The 21,955-nt window shown below is 43.6% G+C and overlaps 1 protein-coding gene across 1 annotated transcript in view; it reads left to right on the forward strand.

The window, feature by feature from the left end:
- Positions 1–21,955, forward strand: part of KDM1B (lysine demethylase 1B) — a 55,947-nt gene that overhangs the window by 9,593 nt on the left and 24,399 nt on the right. The window contains exons 6-8 of the mRNA XM_077770138.1: positions 13,642–13,680; positions 17,325–17,529; positions 19,405–19,589. Of these exons, the coding sequence (XP_077626264.1) occupies positions 13,642–13,680; positions 17,325–17,529; positions 19,405–19,589 (429 nt within the window). The remainder of the gene's footprint in view (positions 1–13,641; positions 13,681–17,324; positions 17,530–19,404; positions 19,590–21,955) is intronic.

The following is a 21,955-nucleotide window of genomic DNA, read 5'->3' on the forward strand; positions in this document are numbered from 1 at the left end:
TGACTGAGCCACCCAGGCGCCCTAGTTTTTCATTTATTGTATTGATGATTGTAGTGATCCACGGATAACAGAACCCCAACTACAGTGGCTTGACTAATTGAGGATTTTATTTTTTTCTCATTATAAGAAGTTCAGAAATGGCCTGTCCAGGCTTGGTGTGGCTGTCCAGGGAGGTCTCCCTTCTAGTTTCTGTTCCCACCAGGAAATGGTTGCTGTATCAGCCATTGTGTCCAGATTCTAAGCAGAGATGAGAAAGGCAAAGGGCAATAGGGGTGTGCCAGCCAAGCTTTACCCTCTTTTACTGATGAAATATTAGCCTTCCAGAAAGTTCCAAAAGTAGATTTCTCTTTACATTTCCTTGGCTAGAACAGGATCATGCAGCTACTCTGAACAACAGTAGAGCTGAAAGAAGAAAATATTTTAAAACTGAGCACATTGCAATATCAAACAAAAGCAGGATCCTTTTAGCAAGGAAGAAGGGATGGATAGGGCTGGGGGATTAGGAATCTGGCATAGTTGGTATAGTACCTTTTTTTTTTTTTTTTGACAAGTGGCAATTAATGTTTAAAAGGTGTAACTTTTATTTTCCATATTGGTTTCAGGCATATGATATAGTGATTCAGCAATTCTATACATTACTCAATGTTCATCATGATAAGTGTACTCTTAATACCCATCCCCCATTTCCCCCATCCCCCCACTCACCTCCCCTCTGACAGTCATCTGTTCTTTACATTTAAGAGTCTATTTCTTGGTGTGCAGCTCTCTCTTTTTTTCCTTTTCCTTGATTGTTTTGTTTCTTAAATTTCACATATGTGTGACATCATATGGTATCTGTCTTTCTCTGACTTACTTTGCTTAGCATTATACTCTAAAGCTCCATCTAGTTGTTGCACATGGCAAAGTTCATTCTTTTTTTATGGCTGATACTAATCCATTGTATGTATATACACCACCTCATCTTTATCTGTTCATCTATCGATGGACCCTGGGCTGCTTCCTTTCTTTGCTATTGTAAATAATACTGCGGTAAACATATGGGTAAATGTATCCCTTTGAGTTAGTGTTTTGGCATTTTTTTGGATGAATACCCAGTAGTGCAATTACTGGATAATACGGTAGTTCTGTTTTTAACTTTTTGAGGAACTCCATACCGTTTTCCACAGTGGCCGCACCAGTTTACATTCCCATGAATAGTGCAAGAGGGTTACTTTTTCTCTACATCATTGCCAGCACTTGTTGTTTCTTGTGTTGTTGATTTTAGCCATTCTGGCAGGCGTGAGGTGATACCTCATTGTAGTTTTGATTTGCGTTTCCCTGAGAATGAGTGATGTTGAACATCTTTTCATGTGTCTGTTGGCCATGTGTATGTTGTCTTTAGAAAAAGTTCTCCTCATGTCTTCTGCCCATTTTTGATTGGATTATTTGGGGTTTTGGGGTGTTGAGTTGTATCCATCATGGTTTCTAGCCATGAAATCATGACCTGAGCTGAAGTCAGACACTCAATTTACTGAGCTTCCCAGGTGCCCGCAGTATTTGTTTTTCTAATCCATGAGTACGGACTGTCTTCCCATTTCTTTATGTCATCTCCAGTTTCTTTCACCAGTGGTTTATATTTTCAGAGTACAGGTCTTTTTCTTCGTAGGTTTATTCCTAGGCATCTTAATTGTTTTTAGGTGCAGTTGTAAATGGGATTGTTTTCTTTATTTTTCTTTCTGCCGCTTCGTTATTGGTGTATAGAAATGCAACAGATTTCTGAACACTGATTTTGTAGCCTGTGATTCTACTGAATTTGTTAATCAGTTCTACCAGTTTTTTTGGTAGAGTGTTTTGAGTTTTCTGTGTCTGGTATCATGTCATCTGCCAGTAGTGAAAGTTGTACATCTTCCTTACTGATTTGGATGCCTTCTGTTTCTTTTTGTTGTTTGATTGCTGAGGCTAGGACTTTGAGAACTATGTTGAATAAAAGTGGTGACAGTGGACATCCCTGTCTTGTTTCTGACCTTAGGGGAAAAGCTCTGTTTTTCCCCATTGAGGATGATGTTCACTGTGGGCTTTTCATACATGGCCTTTGTTATGTTGGGATGCGTCCCCTCTAAACCAGCTTTGTTGCAGGTTTTTATCATGAGTTGATGTTGCGCTTTGTCAAATGATTTTTCTGCACTGAAATAATATAGTTCTTATCCTTTTTCTTACTGGTGTGATTCATTGTGTTGATTAGTTTGCAAATACTGAACCACCCTTGCAACCCAGGAATAAATCCCACTTAATCATGGTGAATCATTTTTTAAATGTATTGTTGGATTTGGTTTGCCAGCATTTTGTTGAGGATTTTTGCATCTATGTTCATCAGAGATATTGGTCTGTAGTTCTCTTTCTTGGTAGTGTCTTTATCTGGTTTTGGAATCCGAATAAACCTGGCCACATAGAAGTAATTTGGAAGCGCTCCCTCCTCTTCTATTTTTTGGAATAGTTTGAGAAGAATAGGTATTAACTTTTTAAATGTTTAGCAGAATTCTCCTGTGAAGCCATCTGGTCCTGGACTTCTTTTTGTTGAGAGTTTTTGATTACTGATTACTGATACAGTTTCTTTGATGGTAATCAGTTCAAATTTTGTATTTCTTCCTGGTTCCATTTTGGTAGGTTATGTGTTTCTAGGAATTTATCTATTTCTTTGAGGTTGCATTCGTTGGCATGTGGTTTTTCATAATATATTTTGTAATTGTTTGTAATTTCTGAGGTGTTGGTGGTTTGTAATTTTATTTCTTTGAATCCTTGCTCTTTTTTTCTTGATGACTTTAGCTGGAGGTTTATCAGTTTTACTGTTTTTTTTTTTGTTTGTTTGTTTGTTTTTTCAAAGAACCAGCTCCCGGTTTCGTTGACCTGTTTTAGTGTTTTTTAGTTTCTGTAGCATTTATTTCTGCTCTGATCTTTTTTTTTCCCCTTCCTTTTGCTGTCTTTGGGCTTCATTTGTTGTTCCTTTTCTTGCTCTCTCTTAGGTGCACAGTTAGGTTGTTTGAGATTTTTCTTTTTGAAGTAAGCCTGCATTGGTATAAACTTCCTTTTGGAACTGCTTTCGCTGTATCCCAAAGGTTTTGAACCACTGTGTGTTCATTTTCATTTGTTTCCATATACTTTTCATTGTGTAGTAGCATGTTATTTAACCTTCATGTATTTGTGCCCTCTCCAGTTTTCATCTTGTGATGGACCTCAAGTCTCCTAGTGTTCTGGTCAGAAGGGATGCACAGCATATGACTTTGATCATTTTAAATTTGTGGAGGCTTGTTTTATGGCCCAGTATGTGATCTGTTCTGGGGAAAGCTAGTGTGTACTTGAATGTGTATTCTGTTTCTGTTTTTAAAAAATTTTTTTAATGTTTGTTTTTAAGAGAGAGAGCGAGAGCACATGCTGCGTGTGTGAACAGGAGAGGGATAGAGAGAGAGGGAGACACAGAATCTGAAACAGGCTCCAGGCTCTGACCTGTCAGCACAGAACCCAATGTGGGGCTCCAGCTCATGAACCATGAGATCATGACCTGAGTCGAAGTCAGACTCTTAACTGACTGAGCCACCCTGGTGCCCCAAATGTATATTCTGTTTTAGAATGGAATGTTCTGAATATATCTCTTAAACCCATCTGTTCAGTGTGTCATTCAAAGTCATGGTTTTCTTGTTGATTTCTGTTTAGATAATCTGTCCATTGATATAAGTCAGGTGTTAAAGTCCCATACTATTTTTTGTTATCACTGATTAGCTCCTTTATGTTTGTTATTAACTATTTTATGTATTTGGGTGCTTGAATGTTGAGCCCATAAATATAATTGTTAGATTTTCTTGTTGGATTGTTCCCTTTGTTATAGTGTCCTTCTTTGTCTCTTTTCTTTCTTTTAAAGTCTCTTTTGTCCAGTATAAGTATTGCTACTCTGGCTTTCTTTGGCATCCATTTGCATGATAGATGTTCTCCATCCCCTCACTTTAAATCTGCAGGTGTTTTTAGGTCTAAAATGAGTCTCTTGTAGGCAGCATATACATGGGTCTTGTTTTTTAATCCATTTTGTAATCCTGTTTTCTTTTTTTAAGTTTGTTTATTTTCAGAGCGAGTGCATGTATGTATGTTAGAGGGGCAGAGAGAAAGGGAGAGAGAATCCGAAGCATGCTTCATGCTGTCAGCATAGAGCCGGATGCAGGGGTTTGACCTCATGAACTGTGAGATCATGACCTGAGCTAGAGTCAGCTGCTTAACTCACTGAGCCACCCAGGCACCCCACCCTGTGTCTTTTGATTAGAGAGTTTAGTTCATTTACATTCAGTGTTATTGATAGCTGTGTATTTATTGTCATTTTATTACTTGTTTTGTGACTGCTTCTGAAGATTTTCTCTGATCTTTCTTGTCTTTCTGTCATGGTTTGTTAGTTTTCTTTAGCTCTGTATTTGGATTTCCTTCTTTTTATTCCTTGCATATTTGTTAGCGGTTTTTGATTTGTGGTTACCATCAGGTTTGTATATAACCCCTTCTGCATATAGCAGTCTGTATTAAGGTGATGGTCATTTAGGTTTGAGTCATTCTTTTCTCCAATCTTCCCCATGTTTTAGGTATAGGGTGTTATGTTTTACATCCTTTTGTGTGTTCCTTGGCTGTTTTTTTTTTTAATAGAAATATTCATTTTTACTGCATTTCTGTTTCCTTCCTTAATACAATCATTTTTGGTCTCTCCTTTCCACTTAATGAGTCCCTTTAATATTATTTGTGGGGCTGGATTAGTGGTCACGGACTCCTTTGGTTTTTGTGTGGGGAAACTTTCTATCTTTCCTTCTATTCTGAATGATAACATGCTACTCCTTTCTGGCTTGGAAAGTTTCTGCTGATAGCTTTATGGCTTTTTTTTTTTAATTTTAAAAAAATTATAGAGAGTGCAGTTTGGGGAGAGGGGCAGAGGAAAGGAGAGAGAGAATCGCAAGCAGACTCTATGCCTAGTGTAGAGCCGGACACTGGGCTCGATCCAATAACTGTGGGATCATGACCTGAGCTGAAATCAAGAGTCAGATGCTCAACTGACTAAGCCACCAAGGCACCTCTGGGATTTCTTTGTCTGTAACTGTCTTCTTTTGTATTGCTACTTTAATATTTTTTCATTATCACTATATTTTGCCATCTTAATTACAGTATGTTTTAGTGTGGGTCTGCTTTTGTTGATTTTATTGGGCTTCTCTGTGCCTCCTGGATCTGGATATCTGCTTCCTTGCCTAGATTAGGGAAGATTTCAGCCCTTATTTCTTTAAGTAAATTCTCTTCTTCCTTTTCTTGCTCTCCTTCTTCTGGGACTCTATCATACAAATGTTACTATGTTTGATGAAGTCACTGAGTCCCCTAAGTCTTTTGTCACTTTGCATAATTCTTTTTTGTCTCTTTTGTTCAGCTTGATTACTTTCCATCACTCTGTTAATTCGTTCCTCTGACTCTTCCATCCTGCTGTTCGTTCCATCAAGTGTGTTTCTCATTTTATTTATTGAGCCCTTTGTCTCTGTGTTATTCCTTTTCTCACTGTTAAGGATCTCACTGTTGTTCTCTACTCTTTTCTCAAGTCCCACGAGTATCCTTATGGTCTTTGCTTTAAATTCTCCATCCTGCATGTTACTGGTATCTGTTTTGCTTAGATCTCTGGCTGTGGCATTGTCCTTTCCTTTGGGGCAAATTCCTCTGTCTTCTCACCTTATGTAAGTCTGTATTCCTGTTTCTGTGTGTTAGGAAAGCCAGCTGCATCTGTTCTTGAGGGTAATGGTCTTGTGAAGAAGAGGTCCCTTAGGGCCCTGCCGCGTAGTGTCCCCTGTAGCCCGGGGCCCGGAACCTGTGGGAGCGTCTCCCGTGTGTGCTGTGAGTGCTCTGCGCTTGTGTCCTGGCCGCTTTATCCTTGAGGCTAGTCATCTGCAGAGGCCCTCTTTGCCTGTTCCGAGCAGTGTTCGGTCCCTTGGCCTGACTGGTGTGCTCTAGTTTGCTTGTGAAATGGGACCTGTCACCACTGCCACAGGAACTGAGGCCTTGCAAAACTCTCGCGGTACGGACAGGGCTTTGGCCCAGCCTTCTGGGAGAAAGGGCCCGCTGTGCTGACTGCAGAGGGCGGTTCCCCTGAACCCGGGTGGGGGAGGCTTGGCGCACGCAAGTGTGGTAGCTGGTGTTGGCACTGGGCTGGCTCCTGCAGCTGGCTCTGTGTTTATGCTGAGGGGTAGGAGAGAAATGATGCCTGACAGTTCCTTTGTTCCCAGAGGGGTCTCTCTGTGACCGCTGCCTCTCTGGGTCATGCTCTGAGATGCGCAGCTAACCTCCCCACTGTGTGTCCCGGGTGCCCTTCAGATCACTGGGTTCATGCTATGTGTCTGAGGGCTGTTTGCCCTGCCTCCTCTCCAGCCCCAATGCCCTCTGGGCTCTATCCCAGACAAGCCCACCGACCTTAAGAATTCTAGGCTTTAACTCTTGCTGGTTGCAAGAACTCTCAGAATTTGGCCCGTCTTACTTTCCAAGCCAGTTGCTACGGGGATGTGTTTTCCCCGTGCATTCCCTGTGTGCCAGTCTGTCTTTTGCCCTTCCCCACTACAGCTGCTCCCTCCCTACCACAGCGGCCACCATCCATTTCTCTCCCAAGCTGCATCTCAGCACTTCTGTCTTCTTTAATGTGGCCTTTGCTCTATGTTTAGTTGTGGAGTTTGTTCTGCCAGTCTTCAGATCAATTTTGAGAGTATTTAGGTTGATGTGATATTACCTAGTTTTATTTGTGGGATGAGGCAAGCCTAGGATCTTCCTGTCTGAAAAATAAACTGGATTTAAAATATTTACTGTCTGGGGACGCCTGGGTGGCTCAGTCGGTTAAGCGTCCGACTTCAGCTCAGGTCATGATTTCACGGTTTGTGGGTTCAAGCCCCACGTCGGGCTCTGTGCTGACAGCTCAGAGCCTGAAGCCTGCTTCAGATTCTGTGTCTCCCCCTCTCTCTGACTCTCCCCTGGTCACACACTCTCTCTCTCTCAGAAATAAAAAACATTTTAAAAATTTAAAAAAATAAAATATTTACTATCTGGCCCTATACAGAAAATGTTTCCTGATCTCTGTTCTGACCCATGAGCATGGCATATCTTTCCATCTTCTCAGGATCTTTAATTTCTCTTGTTTCCATTGAGGGCGTGTTTTGTTTAATTTGTTTCTAGGTATTCTGCTTTTTCTAATTATAAGTAGAATTTATTTTTAACTTCATTTTCAAGTTGTTTGTTAAAAGTATATAGAAATGCTATTTACTTGTATATATTGATTTTATACCCAGAGACTTTCTTGAATTCATTCATTGAATTTCCAAAATCATTTGTAGATTCCTTTGGGTTTTCTACAATCCTATCAACTGTGAATAAAGACTGTTTTACTCTTTTTTAAAAACACAGTATTTGGGGCACCTGTGTGGCTTAGTCAGTTGGATTAAGCATCCAACTCATGGTTTCAACTCAGGTCATGATCTCACACATGGGATGGAACCCCACATGGGATCTGCGCCACTGGCAGTGCAGAGCCTGCTTGGGAATTTGGCTCTCCCTCCCGCTCTGCCCCCCTCCTTCATTCATGCTCTTTCTCTCTCTCTCAAAATAAATAAGCTTAAAAAAATTAAAACAATGTTTTAGGGCATCTGGGTGCCTTTGTCAATTAAGTGTCTGACTCTTGATTTTGGCTCAGGTCATGATCTCACCATTGTGAGCTCAAGCCCCTCCTTGCACTCCAAGCTGGGTGTGGAGCCTGCTTGAGTGTGTCTCTCTCCCTCCCTCTCCCTCCCTCTGACCCTTCTTTGCTTGTGCACTCACTCCCTCTCTCAAAAATATATAATACATATGTTATATATTATATAATATATAATATACGTATATCTTGTATACATATTTTATGTAATGTGTATATATAATATATTATGTATATACATATGTATGTAACATATGTTATGAATTTAACCTATTATATAGGTATTACATCTAATCACATAATACTTGTATATAATGTATATACATAGTACATACATAATATATATACATAGTACAAATATAATATATATAGCACATATGAAATATATATACATAATATATATACATACATACACAGATAAATAAACTCTATGTCTTGCTCTTTCTTCTTCTTGCCTTATTACATTGGTCATGACCACCAGTACAGGGTTGAGTAGAAGCTAGAAAACAGACATCTTTGCCTTGTTCCTGACCTTAGGAGGAATGTGTTCATTATTTTATCATTATGTATAGTATTGAGTATAGTTTTTCTTGAACGTCTTTTATCCAACTGAGGAAGCTCCTTTCTGTTCCTAGTTTGCTGAGAACTTTTTAATTATGAACAGATGTTGGATTCATTTTTAATTTTTTTAATGTTTATTAATTTTTGAGAGAGAGACACACACAGAATCTGAAACAGGCTGCAGGCTCTGAGCTGTCCACACAGAGCCTGACGTGGGGCTCAAACCCTCGAGATCGTGGCCTGAGCCAAAGTTGGATGCTTAACTGACTGAGCCAGCCGGGCGCCCACAGTTGTTGGATTTTGTCAGAAACTTTGTCTGCATTTTTTATGATGATCATGTTAGTTTTTCACCTTTAATCTGTTAATGTGGTGAGTCACAGACTGTGGCGTGTTGAAACAGCCTTGCGTTCCTAGGGAGGATCCCAATTATTCTTAATATGTCATCCTTTTATTGGAGTGTTGGATTCGGTTTGCTGATGCTCCGTTGTGGAATTCTGCACCTGTGTTCATGATGAATACTGCCTGTCATTTTCTTTTCTTATAATATCCTCGTCACGTTAGTTCTGGTATCCAAGTTATGCTGGCTCTGTAAGATGAATAGAGAAGTACACCCTCTTCCTCTAAAGAGTGTGTGTAAGGTTGATATGATTTCTTTTTTACTGTTTAGTGTGATTCAGTTGTGAGGACATTAGGCCAGTTTTCTTTGTGAGAAGTTTTAAAATTACAAATTCAGTGCTCTTTAATGGATACATGGTTTATTCTACATGTTTTAGACAGTTGTACTTATTTATTTTTAAGTAATCTCTATACCTAGTGTAGGGCTCGATCTCACAACCCTGAGATCCAGAGTCACACGCCCCACTGCCTGAGCCAGCCAGGCACCCTCTAGGCAGTTGTGGTTTTGAAAAATTTGTTAATTTCATCTACATTGTCAAATTTGTTAGAGTGGTTTTACTTTTCCCTTATTCTCCTTATAATGTCAGTGGGATCTTTGGTGGGATCTCTGTTTTATTTTTGATGTTCGTTCTGCGGGAATGAAGTGTGGAAAGTACAGATGTAAGCCTGGGACCGGGGTCCTGGAATTAGCCAGTCTTGCTCTGAAACCTTTCGGTTTAGCCCTAAATTGGTGTTCAAGCTGAGTCTTCAGATGAGAAGGCCTCTTTGTGGGGTGGGAGAGAAAGACGTGGGAGGGGCTGACGTTCATTTTTGAGGCTGAGGGAGGACGCGGACGGAATTGGGGTTTGAGTGGCAAAGGCGTGAGAAGCTTGGGTGGTGAAGGCGAGTGTGTCGGGTAAGCAGAGCAGGAACGTGGCTGGTCTGAACTTAGCGAGCACCTGTGCCCCAGGTGACCGTTCAAGTGAAGTGCCGCCCCAGTTGTGTTTCATTATAACGTTTAAAGGAGAGCTCAAGCGAGAGATCCGTTCAAAATAGTGCACTATTTTTTCTTTAAGTAGGCTCCACGCCCAGTGCAGAGACCAGTATGGGGCTCGAACTCACAACCCCGAGATCAAGACCTGAGGTGAAATCAAGAGTCAGCTGCTTAACCGACTGAGCCACCCAGGTGCCCCCTGCTGACTGGTTTTCATAGACACTAGCCATTTTCACCCAACCTGTTTTTGTGAAGTTTCTAAACAGTTGTTGTAAACGATTAAAAAAATACTTTGGATAACTTGCATAATAACGTTATATTACTAAATGCTAGGTGTGTTTTTCACACAGTTTATATGATAGTCACTTTGTCCTCTGCTTCAATTGGCTGTGGTTTAACTGTGGTTTGGAGTTATCCATAATCCCTCTTCTCTTTCATGTGTGATGATGGAAAATATAATTTCCACTTCATTTCTACTGATGGTCCAGGTCACCCGTGTCCCTTTTCTCATTGAACTCGATTTTTCTTTGGGTGGTCTATGTCATTTTCAGTTTCTGAAATTTAAGCTGCTCTTGAAAAGCCTAAGGTTTTCTTTAGAATGAGCTTGTTTTTAGAAAAATAGTGTGTGTTTGTCTGCAAAATTGAAGCAATATAGAAAAGAACAAAGATGATAGCAAAAAACACATTTATGGAGTCACCCTCATGAAATAACCGTTGTTAAATGAGGTTTATTCGAGAGTATTCCCACATCTGTGCAAGGAGAAGTCCTGGCTGGCAGATAACTTCATACTGAGGAAAAGTACACTTGCTGGTTTTATGTTAAATAATTGCATTTATTTATTCCTTATTGTTTATTTTTTTAGATTAAAAAAAGTTTTTAAGTAATCTCTACACCCAATGTGGGGCTCAGACTCAACACCCCAAGATCAAGAGTTGGACATTCCACTAACTGAGCCAGCCAGGTGCCCCTAAGTGATTGCGTTTAATGCAACAAAACTTAAAATTTAAGGAAAAGCCAAAGTGAAGTAAGAAATTGCCGAACAGGGAATAATTATTTCTTCATCACAAGGAATAGTAGTTTCTAGAAACTCCCTAAAAGGTTAAGACAGTATATGATGAGAATGTTAGGAGGTTGGACTCACCCTTCTTTTTTAAATGGCATGTTTTTATCTTCGATGTAAGGCACCTGGCCACCTGGCCATGAAGGAGAGAAAAGCAAGTTAGGTCACCCTTCAGTCCACCTCTCCTTTTCCTCACTCCTGATTCTTGTTATTGTTTTCTTGTTTGGTTTTATTTTCTAGTTTGCCTTGTTGGAGTAGCTGCTGTGTTATTTATTTTCTGTAACGTAATCCCTCCGTTGTTTACTCTTGGTTCTGTGTTTCTATGGCTTTACTGCTCTCCCATGATTTCTCTTAGTATGATTGCTTCTCTCCCCACGTCTTTATTTTGATTCATCACGTGGTTGGAAATGTTTTAACATCAAGTCCTTCTTCCCAGTGGGGCTCAGAGGTGTCAGATTCCTTACATTTTTGAAAATGTAACTGTCTTTCTCTCCTCCTGCTTCCCACCGTCTTAAAGATGAAGGCTTTGGGGCACCAGGGTGGCTCAGTCAGTTAAGCGTCCGACTTCGGCTCAGGTCATGATCTCGCGGTTCGTGGGTTCGAGCCCCGCGTCGGGCTCTGCTGACTGCCAGCTCAGAGCCTGGAGCCTGTCTTCGGATTCTGTGTCTCCCTCTCTCTCTGACCCTCCCCTACTCACGCTGTCTCTTTCTCTCAGAAATAAATTTTTTAAAAAACATTAAAAAAATTTGAAGATGACGGCTTTATGGTCTTCTTGAATTCCAGCTTCTTTAACTGTGGTATCACATGTTCCCCATCTCCGTTTTCCCTCCAGAGAGCTTCCTCTGAGACCTGTTGCTCCGGTCTCAATTGATTGCCATCCGTAGCCTGATCTTTTGAAATATTTATTTAAATGGTGTTCATTGATCCAGAGTCACTTTGGTCTTCAGCTTGGTATTCTGTCAAGGACAAAGTCTGAAGGGTTATTTGTAAAACAGCATTAAACAGAGATAGCGAGGGCCACACGCTGTTTTGGAGCTTGCTTTTTGTGGGTTTCTGTCTCTTAAAGATGCTCTGTATCAGTACATAAAGACCTCTTTTTTTCTGAAAGGCAACATAGTACATAGTCCACTGAATGGATGCATCCTGATGAATGTAGCCTGATTAAAGGGTATGTGGGTAACTTTTAAATGTTTACTGTTAGTGACAATGCTATAGTGAAAAGCTTTGCTTCTGTGCTGTTTTCGGTATATTTGTAGGATCAGTTCCCAGAAATGAAGTTTTTTTTTTTTTAATGTTTATTTTTGAGAGAGACAGACTGTGAGTAGGGGCGAGGGGGAGAGGGAGAGGGAGACACAGAATCTGAAGCAGGCTCCAGGCTCTGAGCTGTCAGCACAGAACCCGGCTCAGGGCTCGAACTCATGAACTGTGAGATCATGACCTGAGCCGAAGTCAGACACTTAACCAACTGAGCCAAGTGTCCCTAGAAATGAAATTTCTGTGTCAGAGTATATACGGTCATTTTAATATGAGCTAATACGTAGATACAAGAGAGGGTTTATAATGATATGTGAGAAATGAAGAAGTAAAGGCAGCACTCAGGTCCCCAGCGGACCCCGCCTCCAGTGTTAGAGCGTCACCAAGTCCTGGTTAACTCCCCGGATGCCCCGCTGTAGTTCCCTGTCTCTTCCCCCAGTGCAGGTACCCAGCAATGTTCTGAGTCCTGCATTCATCATTCCTCTGCTTTCTGTTACAGAGTTAATGCATATTTATGAAACCCAAAACACCACGTAGAGTGTTCTGTATTTCTGTGCTGGCTATAAATTATGTCATATGGTTTGTATTCCTCTGCAGCTTGCTCTTTTTTGACTCAATGTTGAGGTTTTTCACATGCCTCCGTATTGATGCTTAAGCTCTGGTCCATTAGTTTTCGCTGCTGCGCCGTCTGGCCTTGCGTAAATCTACCTACCACAGCGTATCTGTTCTCCTGCTGGTGGATGCAAGGGTTGTTTCTCATTTGGGTTGGGTTTAGATACAGTGAGCACTCTTGCACATGTGCAGGAGTTTCTCTGCACTGTGTTCCAGGGGCCAGACTTTCCAGGCCAGATGGGATGCCAGTCTTCTCTTTATTTGGGTAACTTTTTTCCTGAAATACACCATACAAACAGTGCCCAAATCAAAATGCACAGCTCAGTGAAGTTTCCCAGAGTCCCCCTTTAGCCAGCTCCCAGTAAAAAAATCCACTTCCCAGCCCCTCAGGAGCCCCCCTGCACCCCCTTTCGCTCATACCCTCCATCCCTCACTCCCCGTCTCACGGCCCTGGCTTACAGCACTCGGCCTGTTCTGCTGGCTTCTGAACCTTATGTAGATGGGCTCCCACGGTGTGTGTGCTTCTGGGCCTGGCTGCTGGGCCCCCCGCTATGTTTGGGAGCGCATCCACGTTGTGGCTTGTGCCTTGTGGCTCATTCCGTCTCATTGCCGTGTGGTGGGCTATTGTTTGAATGTGGCACACTTTATTTAACCCTTGATGGACTTCTGGGTTGTGTTCAGCTTTTTGCTATTAGGAACATTGCTCCTTTGAACGTTTCTGCTACGTCCATTGGTGCACACATGTGCAGTGCCTCTCGAAAATCGGGCAAAGTTTGAGTCACTGGGCATACAGTGTGTGTGTCTTACGCTGTGCGAGACAGTGCCAAATTATCATGCGTGTAAGTATTGCGTATTTTGTCAGATGGCTCTCTAGAGTTACTCTATTCCTTTACCTTTCCACCTGCGGCATCTTTATGGGAGTAGCCATGTCCTCCACACCCTCACCCCTGCGGTCTTTTATCACACTTTTTGTTTTTGCTAATGGAATAGGTAAAAAGCAGTGTCTTACGAAGGCAGATTGACACACCTGTATTTTATAAGCAAATCTAGTTAACGCTTGGTTTTCTCTTTTGCAGCCGGAGACCGCAGATCATTGTTGCCTTCCAGAGGATCTAGTGAGTATTTGTGGGCGTCCTAGACTGTAGTTCAGTATGCCTTCGATGATAAATACGGTATAAGTCAATGACCATAATGGTTTTAGGAGTTTCTGTTTGGGTGCTGATCAGAGGCTTTTGATCTAACCTGACGCCTGTATGACGGACATGGTAGCAGTAGTGGTTTCATGGGCAATCCTCTCCCCGCCCCCACCTTAAAGAAAAAGAAGTTAAGTTCTGTTGCTCTGTGTTAAAAGGGAAGGAAAAGCAGCGGATGGTTGGCCTTAATACAAGGGTCAGCCTTGTTATACTTGTTTCTAGTGTGTGACTTTGTGACCTTATCTCCGTGTGAATCCTTCCGAGAAAAGAACAAGAGGCCTGTAATTGGATGGTCTTGGCCCTCATTCAGCTGCGAGAGTGTTCTTGTGTGTTCTGACTTCTGTGTACCTGCTCTGTCGTGTCCCTGCCCACATGGGGGAGGGAAGAGGCGTTTCCTGCAGGCGAAGCCTCCTCACTTTTCCTCTGTGGATCATGATGACCTGAGCTGGCAGGCTCCGTGGCCCATACCACCGGGTCCTATGGCTGTTGCAGAAAATGACCTCTTACATTGCCAAGTTTCTAAAATTCTGAGATTCTGAGTCATTCTGCATTTCAGCAGTACAGGGGTGTTACTTTGCGATTTTTCTACATGTCTGAAACTGAGGGACTGTGACTGATTTTTAGACCAAGGGAGGATTGACACTTACTAAATCTACTTGAAATCCATTCTGTTATGCAAAGGGGTGTATGAAACACACACACACACGTGCACACATGTATTTTCAATAATTAATTTTACCTGCAAGTATTTCCATAGGAAAGCAATGGCTCAAATATTGTCTGGATTCAGGGCAGACAGGATGAAATTATAGATAGAAAGGAAAAATAACTGTAAATACAGTTGCAGTACTTTATGAATCTGTCTCCTGACATTCAGACCCTTTTGTGTGCAGAGCAATCTGAACTTCAGGACAGAGGCCATATTCCTGGGATATAAGAACTTTAAAAAGTTTGGAAGAGTTCCTAGCTTTCACCTCCCAGTTACTTATTTTTGTGTTTGGCCAAGAAAGAGTCGGGAGCAGCTGCTTGCCCCCTGGTCTATTCCTGTGGCTTCTAGAGCCACTTTTAAAGCAGGTTCTGAATTTCAAGCACTTGTAAGAGCTTCTGGGAGCCGTTATAACAAATGATCATAACATGAGTGACTGACGGCCGCAAAAGCTTGTTGTCTCATAGTTTCGGAGGCTGTGAGTCTGAGGTGAAGGGCCACTGTCCCCCGAAGGCTCCAGGGTGGCCTTCGTCCTACGCCTTCCCGGCCTCCCACGTTGGAGCCATCCTGGCTGTTCCTCGTCTTGTCTGTGTGACCCTCTTCCTGTGTGTCTCCCCATCTCTGTGGCTCTTCTCCTCTTTTTTTTTAAACTCTTTTTTTTTTTAGTTTATTTATTTTGAGAGAGAGAGAATTGAACAGGCAGAGAGAGAGAGGGAGAGAGAATTCCAAGTAGGCTCTGCGCTTCAGCACAGAGCTCTAGTGCGGGGCTCAAACTCACGAACCATGAGATCATGACCTGAGCCGAAATCGAGTCAGAGGCCTAACTGACTGAGCCACCTAGGCGCCCCTCTTCTCGTAATATGGACATTAGCTGCAGTGAGTTTAGGGCTCACTCTCATCTAATGTGACTGATACACATGTGAAGACCTTGCTTCCAAATAAGGTCCCATCCTGAGGCTCTGGGCAGACATGGACTTTGGGGCGGCACTGTTTAACCCATAGTGGCTGTTTCATTAACTATGCTCATCGATTGACTTTATCAAGTAGGGTTTCTTCCATGGCATGTGTAGTGAAGGTCAGAGCAGGGTTCTTGATGTTGCATCAGCCGAGTTCTCGCCGGGGGTCCGGGAGTGGCCAGTGTGTTGAGTGGATATGCTTGGAACGGTAGGGTGGGATGCTGGTGCGTGCGTTGCTGTTGGAGCTGCTCACACCCCAGGCTGAGGCTGGTTGGCACACCTTCAAGTCAGCTTCTAGGGGGGAGGTATCAGGATGGCAGGGCCTCTCTTGGGTCTTGACTCAGTTCACCAACAGCTGCAAGATCCAGGAAGCAAAAGAGATTGGGAAGAGCTTGGGTTCATGTCTGATGGGGCACCTGCATCCTGACCTCTGCATGGTCCGTGTGGACAGAACGTCAGGGTCTGAGCACTCTGTGTCCTCTCCCCTTGGGGTCACGCTGGGAAGGAGTCTTCAAAGGCCTCCCTGGTGTGTCGGGGAAGGACCTGAAGTTTCTGTGCTTTTTCGGTGCAGCAAAGCTGGCTGCGAAGGTAGCCTTGGGAACAGATTGCAAACTGAAATGTCCTGCAGGGGCTGAGCTGGTACAGCGAATGTGTGAAGCAGCTGGGAGTAATTTATAGGGGGTGTTGGGGCCCGTGGCAAACTGCAGAATGCTTGCCCCACACGTGGGCCCTGTGACAGCGGAGGGGCAAGCTAAAGGCATCTGCAGCCCGGATCCGCCCTCTGGACCTCTAGTTCATAAAGCCCTGCTTGATGGCAGGGGGTGTCTGCTCAGAGCCTGAGGGCTGACATCAGAGCGTCCTGGAGCTCAAGGTTCTCCTGTATCAGATTCTTAGAATTCTTGGAACACACATTCAAGATCATGTTTGGAAAAGGCCGTCTGACACAGGATTGGAGGCAGTGTGGCTTTAGAAGCCAAGTAAATGTGATTTTTATTGCCATAGTCACCCTGCGGATGCTTCAGTCCGACGACTCCATATGTTAGATCAGCTCTGGAATGCAATCCCATATTTTAAGACCAAAATTCGCTTCTGTTTTTGTTCATTTCTACATTTAGCATCTTATTTTGATAGTTGTAGTGTACCCCTTCCTCTGAAGGTTTTTAGTACCTGCTAGCATTAAGGAGTAATGCTTGGCTACTTCTCAGGAGAGCTATTTTTTTTTGTCCAGTTTCATAATTTCAGTGATCTTTCGATCCTAAGTAAAAGGAGTGGGGGATGGATCACGAATGAGGACTGACCAGAGAGAAGTTTCTCATGTCAGATGGAAACCTGGGCTTGCCATGTAGTGGGCTGGACTGGCTCTTATGTTACGTTACGTGTAATTAGGCTGCACGGATGTAATGCTGTACTGGATAAAGCTTTATTTACTTGGTGTTGGTGATTGGTGGTGGGGGGGGGCGTTTGAGGGGCACAGGAGAAGGCTCTTGGTATGCTTCTGGAAGAATTCTGTTTGGTGACATTTTCTCTGGGGGCCCTTGGCTATTTTATTTTTGAGAGACAGCAAGACCCGGGGAGGGGTAGATGGGGGGGCGGGGACATAGGATCCAAAGCAAACTCCACACTGACAGCAGCGAGCCCGATGCGGGGCTCAAATCCATGAACCACAGGATGGTGACCTGAGCCGAAATCCGACGCTCAACCAACTAAGCCACCCAGGTGCCCCTGCCCTCGGCTGTTTTGGTTGCTAAATCTGAGCATGCAGAGTTCTGGTGTGGTGTTGTTGAGTGTGAAAGGGCCGAGGAGAGGGGCGCGGTTGAATGACACAGAGGTTCCTCTGTCCTTGGGTGAATCTGCACGTACAGTTCACGTCTGCCATCGTGCTTGTTTGCTCTGCCCCGTTTCAGAGAGTGTCGGAAGTTTCCAACCATTGGTGGTACTCCATGCTCATCCTCCCTCCTCTGCTGAAAGACAGCGTGGCAGCGCCCCTGCTCTCTGCCTACTACCCCGACTGCGTGGGCATGAGCCCCTCCTGCGCCAGCACGCACCGCGCGGCCGGCAGCACCAGCCCCGGGAAGCTGGAGCCCTCCAAGGCGGCCCCCTCCGCGCTGGGTGAGAGCTGGTCCTGGCCCTCCCTGCTTTCCCTGGACACGTGTGGGTGAGCGGAATGCAGTGTGTGCGACCTGATAGAGGGCACCTCGTCACTTCATGCGTTTAGTTACGCTGTGGTCAGTCGCATCGTTTGTATAGATCCTGCAGTCAGTCGTGTGAAGTCCCTAACACTGAGCTTAAGGAGTTATTTTTTTAACAACGTGTTTTCTTTTTCTTTTTTAATGTTTGTTTATTTTTGAGAGAGAGAGAACGAGTGGGAGAGGGGCAGAGAGGGAGACAGAGAATCGCAAGCAGGCTCTGAGCTCTCGGCACAGAGCCCAATATGGGGCTTACAAACTGTGAGACCATGACCTGAGCCAAAGTCAGTTGCTTAACTGATAGAGCCACCCAGTCGCCCCAAGGAGTTGCTTATTTGAAATTTGGGTGGCTGCACAATTTGAAAATAATACAAAGTCGAACATACTGGAAGACAGTTTTGACCGTAGGAACCACTCTTCTTTTTTTCTCTCCGAGTCTCTCTGCTTCCAATGAAGCTGTTGAGAAACTCATCAAAGGGATCCACTCTCGAAAACAATCCAGAAGGTCAGGTCAGGCCAGGCCAGACCTGCATTGACCATTTACTTTAAATGGATCTTTAAAATTCTCTACTGGAATTCTTGGTGTACAAGGAGCAGTTCTAGACCTTCCTCTGTCTGCACACTAACAAACCTCATGTTTGATGGTGCAAATAAGGTTTTGACCCGGAAGCATATTTTTAAGGTTTTTAAAAAGCAAATAACACTGGGCTTTCTAAAAATGTGGATGTGGTCAGAATCAAAGCTGAAGTGATAAATCCCAGGGTTAATGAACATACAATGAAATAGGCTTGCAAATGCTACCTGTGGGTGTGGACATTTGTGAGGGACAGCTTGACCGTGAATCAAAAACCTTAAAATAGACCCCCTTTATTCTAGGAATTTATCCTAAATTAATTATCAAAGTAAATGATCAAGTGTGAGTCCAAAGATTTATATGGCATTGTTGATAATAGTAAAATAATTAGATGAAATGTAAATGCCCAGCAGTGGGGAGTCGTTAAATCATAGGAAAATACTCTCTGTCCATTGAAGTCATGTTTAATGACATAGGGGCAACGTCCTTGAAAGGCAGGTTAGGAAAAAGCATTTTTTTCTGGCTTTAAAAAAACTAAGTATCTGTTATATTAATTATCTCTATTCGTAGAAATAGCACTAAGTTAGGGATTAATACATACCTCTGTGAATATTCATTTTTTTAAAAACTTTTAATGTTTTATTTTTCAGAAAGAGACAGAGTATGAGCGGGGAGAGAGGGAGACAGAAGCCAAAGTAGCTCCAGGCTCTGAGCTGTCAGCACAGAGCCCGACACGGGGCTCAAACTCCTAAGCGGTGATTTCATTACCTGAGTTAAAGTCAGACGCTTAACCGACTGAGTCACCCAGGCGCCCCATATTTTAATCAGAAAAATTCCAATAAGTTGCTTTTTAAAATCTATTTCCATGGGGATTGGTGTTCACAGAATTTCAGTCTTACAAGATACAGAATTTCTGGAGATTTGTTGCACAGCCATGTGAATGTGCTCAGCCTGGCTGCATGTGACACCTGAACACGGTTAAGGCGGCCCATTTTATTGCAGGTGCTTTTACCCCAGTTAAAACTTCAAAAAAAATTTTTTTCTATGCCATGGAAATTAAATTTGTGAAGAAAGAATGGGAAAAACGGGTAGTTCGTGTGTGTGTGTTTCGACGGACTGGACGGAGGAAGCAGGAGTGTCCCGTGTAGGGCAGACCGTGGCACCTGCGGTTGCCTGGGTTTGGGAGTCACAGCCGGGGGTTTGCCCGTCTGTGTCTTCTGTCAGCTCCAGGCATGAACCGGTACTTCCAGCCTTTCTACCAGCCCAACGAGTGCGGCAAAGCCCTGTGCGTGCGGCCGGACGTGATGGAGCTGGACGAGCTCTACGAGTTTCCGGAGTACTCCCGGGACCCCACCATGTACCTGGCGCTGAGGAACCTCATCCTCGCGCTGTGGTACACCAACTGCAAGGTACCCCAGGGGACGGGAGCTAACGCGTGCGCACGGAGAGGGTCTGCGGTAGGCGGGGGCCTCCGCACTGCTGACATTTGGGTGCATAGCCTTTGGCGGCGGCTGGGGGTGGGGGAAGGCTGTCCTGGGCCCCGTAGGATGTTCCGCAGCCTCCCTGGCCTCCACCGCCTGGATGCTGCTAGCTCACCCTGGTCATGACCGCCAGAGAGATCTCCAAGTATTACCTATGGGGTACAAAGTCTCTGTACCCTGAGAGCCCCCACTTCAGATTACATCAGGGTTTTTGACTCGCTAGTGAGTGGGTGTAAGGTGCAGAGTCAGTTCAGAGAGCGTTCTGCTGTGAATGCCAAGAGGAAAAGAAGTAAAACATTAAAGATTGTGTTATAAACCCCCGAGGACGGACGTTCTTCCACTGTTGTATCCTTCAGCCCTGAAGTGCTTTGCTGTTTGCTGGGACTGAAGAAATGTTAGGGCCTCACGGAGCCCCTGCCTGGAAAGGGGCGAGGCTAAATGAGAAGCAAGCATGAGCTTCAAAACAATAGCAACAAAGGCTTTCCTAAGCCTAGTATCTTTCTGATTCATTAATTTCTTCTGTAATTATTTGAGTGACTGCTGAATGCAGAACATTTGGCAAGACTGCCAAATTAATCTTGATTAAAGGAAAACATTCCGGGGGCACCTGGGTGGCTCAGTCAGTTAAGCATCCAACTTCCACTCAGGTCACGATCTTGCAGTTTGTGGGTTCGAGCCCCACGGTGGGCTCTGTGCTGACAGCTCAGAGCTTGCTTTGGATCCTCTGTCTCCCTCCCTCTCTGCCCCTCCCCTGCTCATCCTCCCTCCCCCCTTCTCTTTTACAAATAAACATTTAAAAGAGTAGATATTCTGATTCCACCCTGCTGTTTCACTGGGTTAGAATCCAGCATGAGATGGCCTGATTAGGTTATGGCTGTTAATACAATGTACATGAATTATGTAAGTGGGTTGGATAAGGCAGACTTGTTCACTTCCTCCCCAGCAGGCCTCAGGTAGATGCTCAATAAACATTCTCTGAACTGAACAAAATTGTGGTCAGAATTTCCTGTAAATAAGTTGCAAAGATACACTTTTCAGAAAAACAGCCTTGGATTCATTTTTCTTCACGTTTCTTTTTGTTTGACTTTGAAAATCGATTGATACGGATGAAGAAGCTTACAGAAAAAAATCCTGAACTTATCAGTCTGGATCTATTTTAATATTTAATAAAATAGTACATATTACATATGTTTAATATTCTACTGGAAAAAACACACATCTAGAGGCTGTGAATCAAAGATTTTGAAGTTCTTGTTATTGTCATGAAAAACAAGTTTCTTTACCTTCTGCAGCGTCCCAAGCCAGTTGTTCTCTCTTGAGTACTTTGAGCATGCATTTGACCCTTGAGCAGTCTGGGGGTTAGAGGCATTGACCTCATTCCCCTCTCAGTTACAAATCCACATACAACTTTTGGCTCCTCTAAAAGGTAACTACTAATAGCCTCCTATTGACTGGAAGCCTTACTAGTAACGTAAACAAGCAGTTGATTAACACATATTTTGTATGTTGTGTGTTTTATATAGTGTATTCTTAAGGTAATCTATAGAAAATGTTATTAAAACCCAAAGGGGATGCCTGGGTGGCTCAGTCCGTTAAGTGTCCAACTCTTGATTTCGGCTCAAGTCACGATCTCGTGGTTCGTGAGTTTGAGCCCCGAATCTGGCTCTGTGCTGACAGTGTGGAGCCTGCTTGGGATTCTCTGTCTCCACCCCTTCTCTGACTTGCTCTCTCTGTGTTTCAGGACACTGGGTCAAGGCTCTGTTAATCTTGAGTCTTTGAAATGTTCCAAGACCTTACCAAAGTTGGGATAAGTAAGGAAAAGGCAGTGTCTTTTGTTCTTGTTGTTTACTTATTTATTTTGAGGTAGAGAAAGAGGGACCGTGAGCGGGAGAAGGGCAGAGAGGGAGAGAGAGAATCCCAGGCAGGCTCTGGGCTGGATGCAAGGCTCCATCTCATGAACTGTGAGATCATGACCTGAGCTAAGATCAAGAGTCAGAGACTCAACCAACTGAGCCATCCAGGTGCCCCTCCCCCCTTTTAAACAAGTTCCTAAACCTGTCTCCTTGCATCTTATCTGTGATGAGAATCCAGCTTTCCTGCTGCCAGTTCTAGTGGCAGTGTGGGCTTCGGCATGGCCCTTGCCGTGTGGTTTATTGAGTCAGGAATGTATTTACGAAGTGCTCAGCCCATGTTCCCTGTAGCTGTCCTTCTCTGGGAGGGGAGAGAACTAGGTGAGAAAGTACAGAATGTTGTATCTTCCTTCTGTCCCTTCTTTTTGTCCTTCACCAGGCTAA

The sequence above is a fragment of the Crocuta crocuta genome, unplaced genomic scaffold (genome assembly GCF_008692635.1).
Source record: "Crocuta crocuta isolate KB4526 unplaced genomic scaffold, BGI_CrCroc_1.0 scaffold24, whole genome shotgun sequence".
NCBI lineage: Eukaryota > Metazoa > Chordata > Mammalia > Carnivora > Hyaenidae > Crocuta > Crocuta crocuta.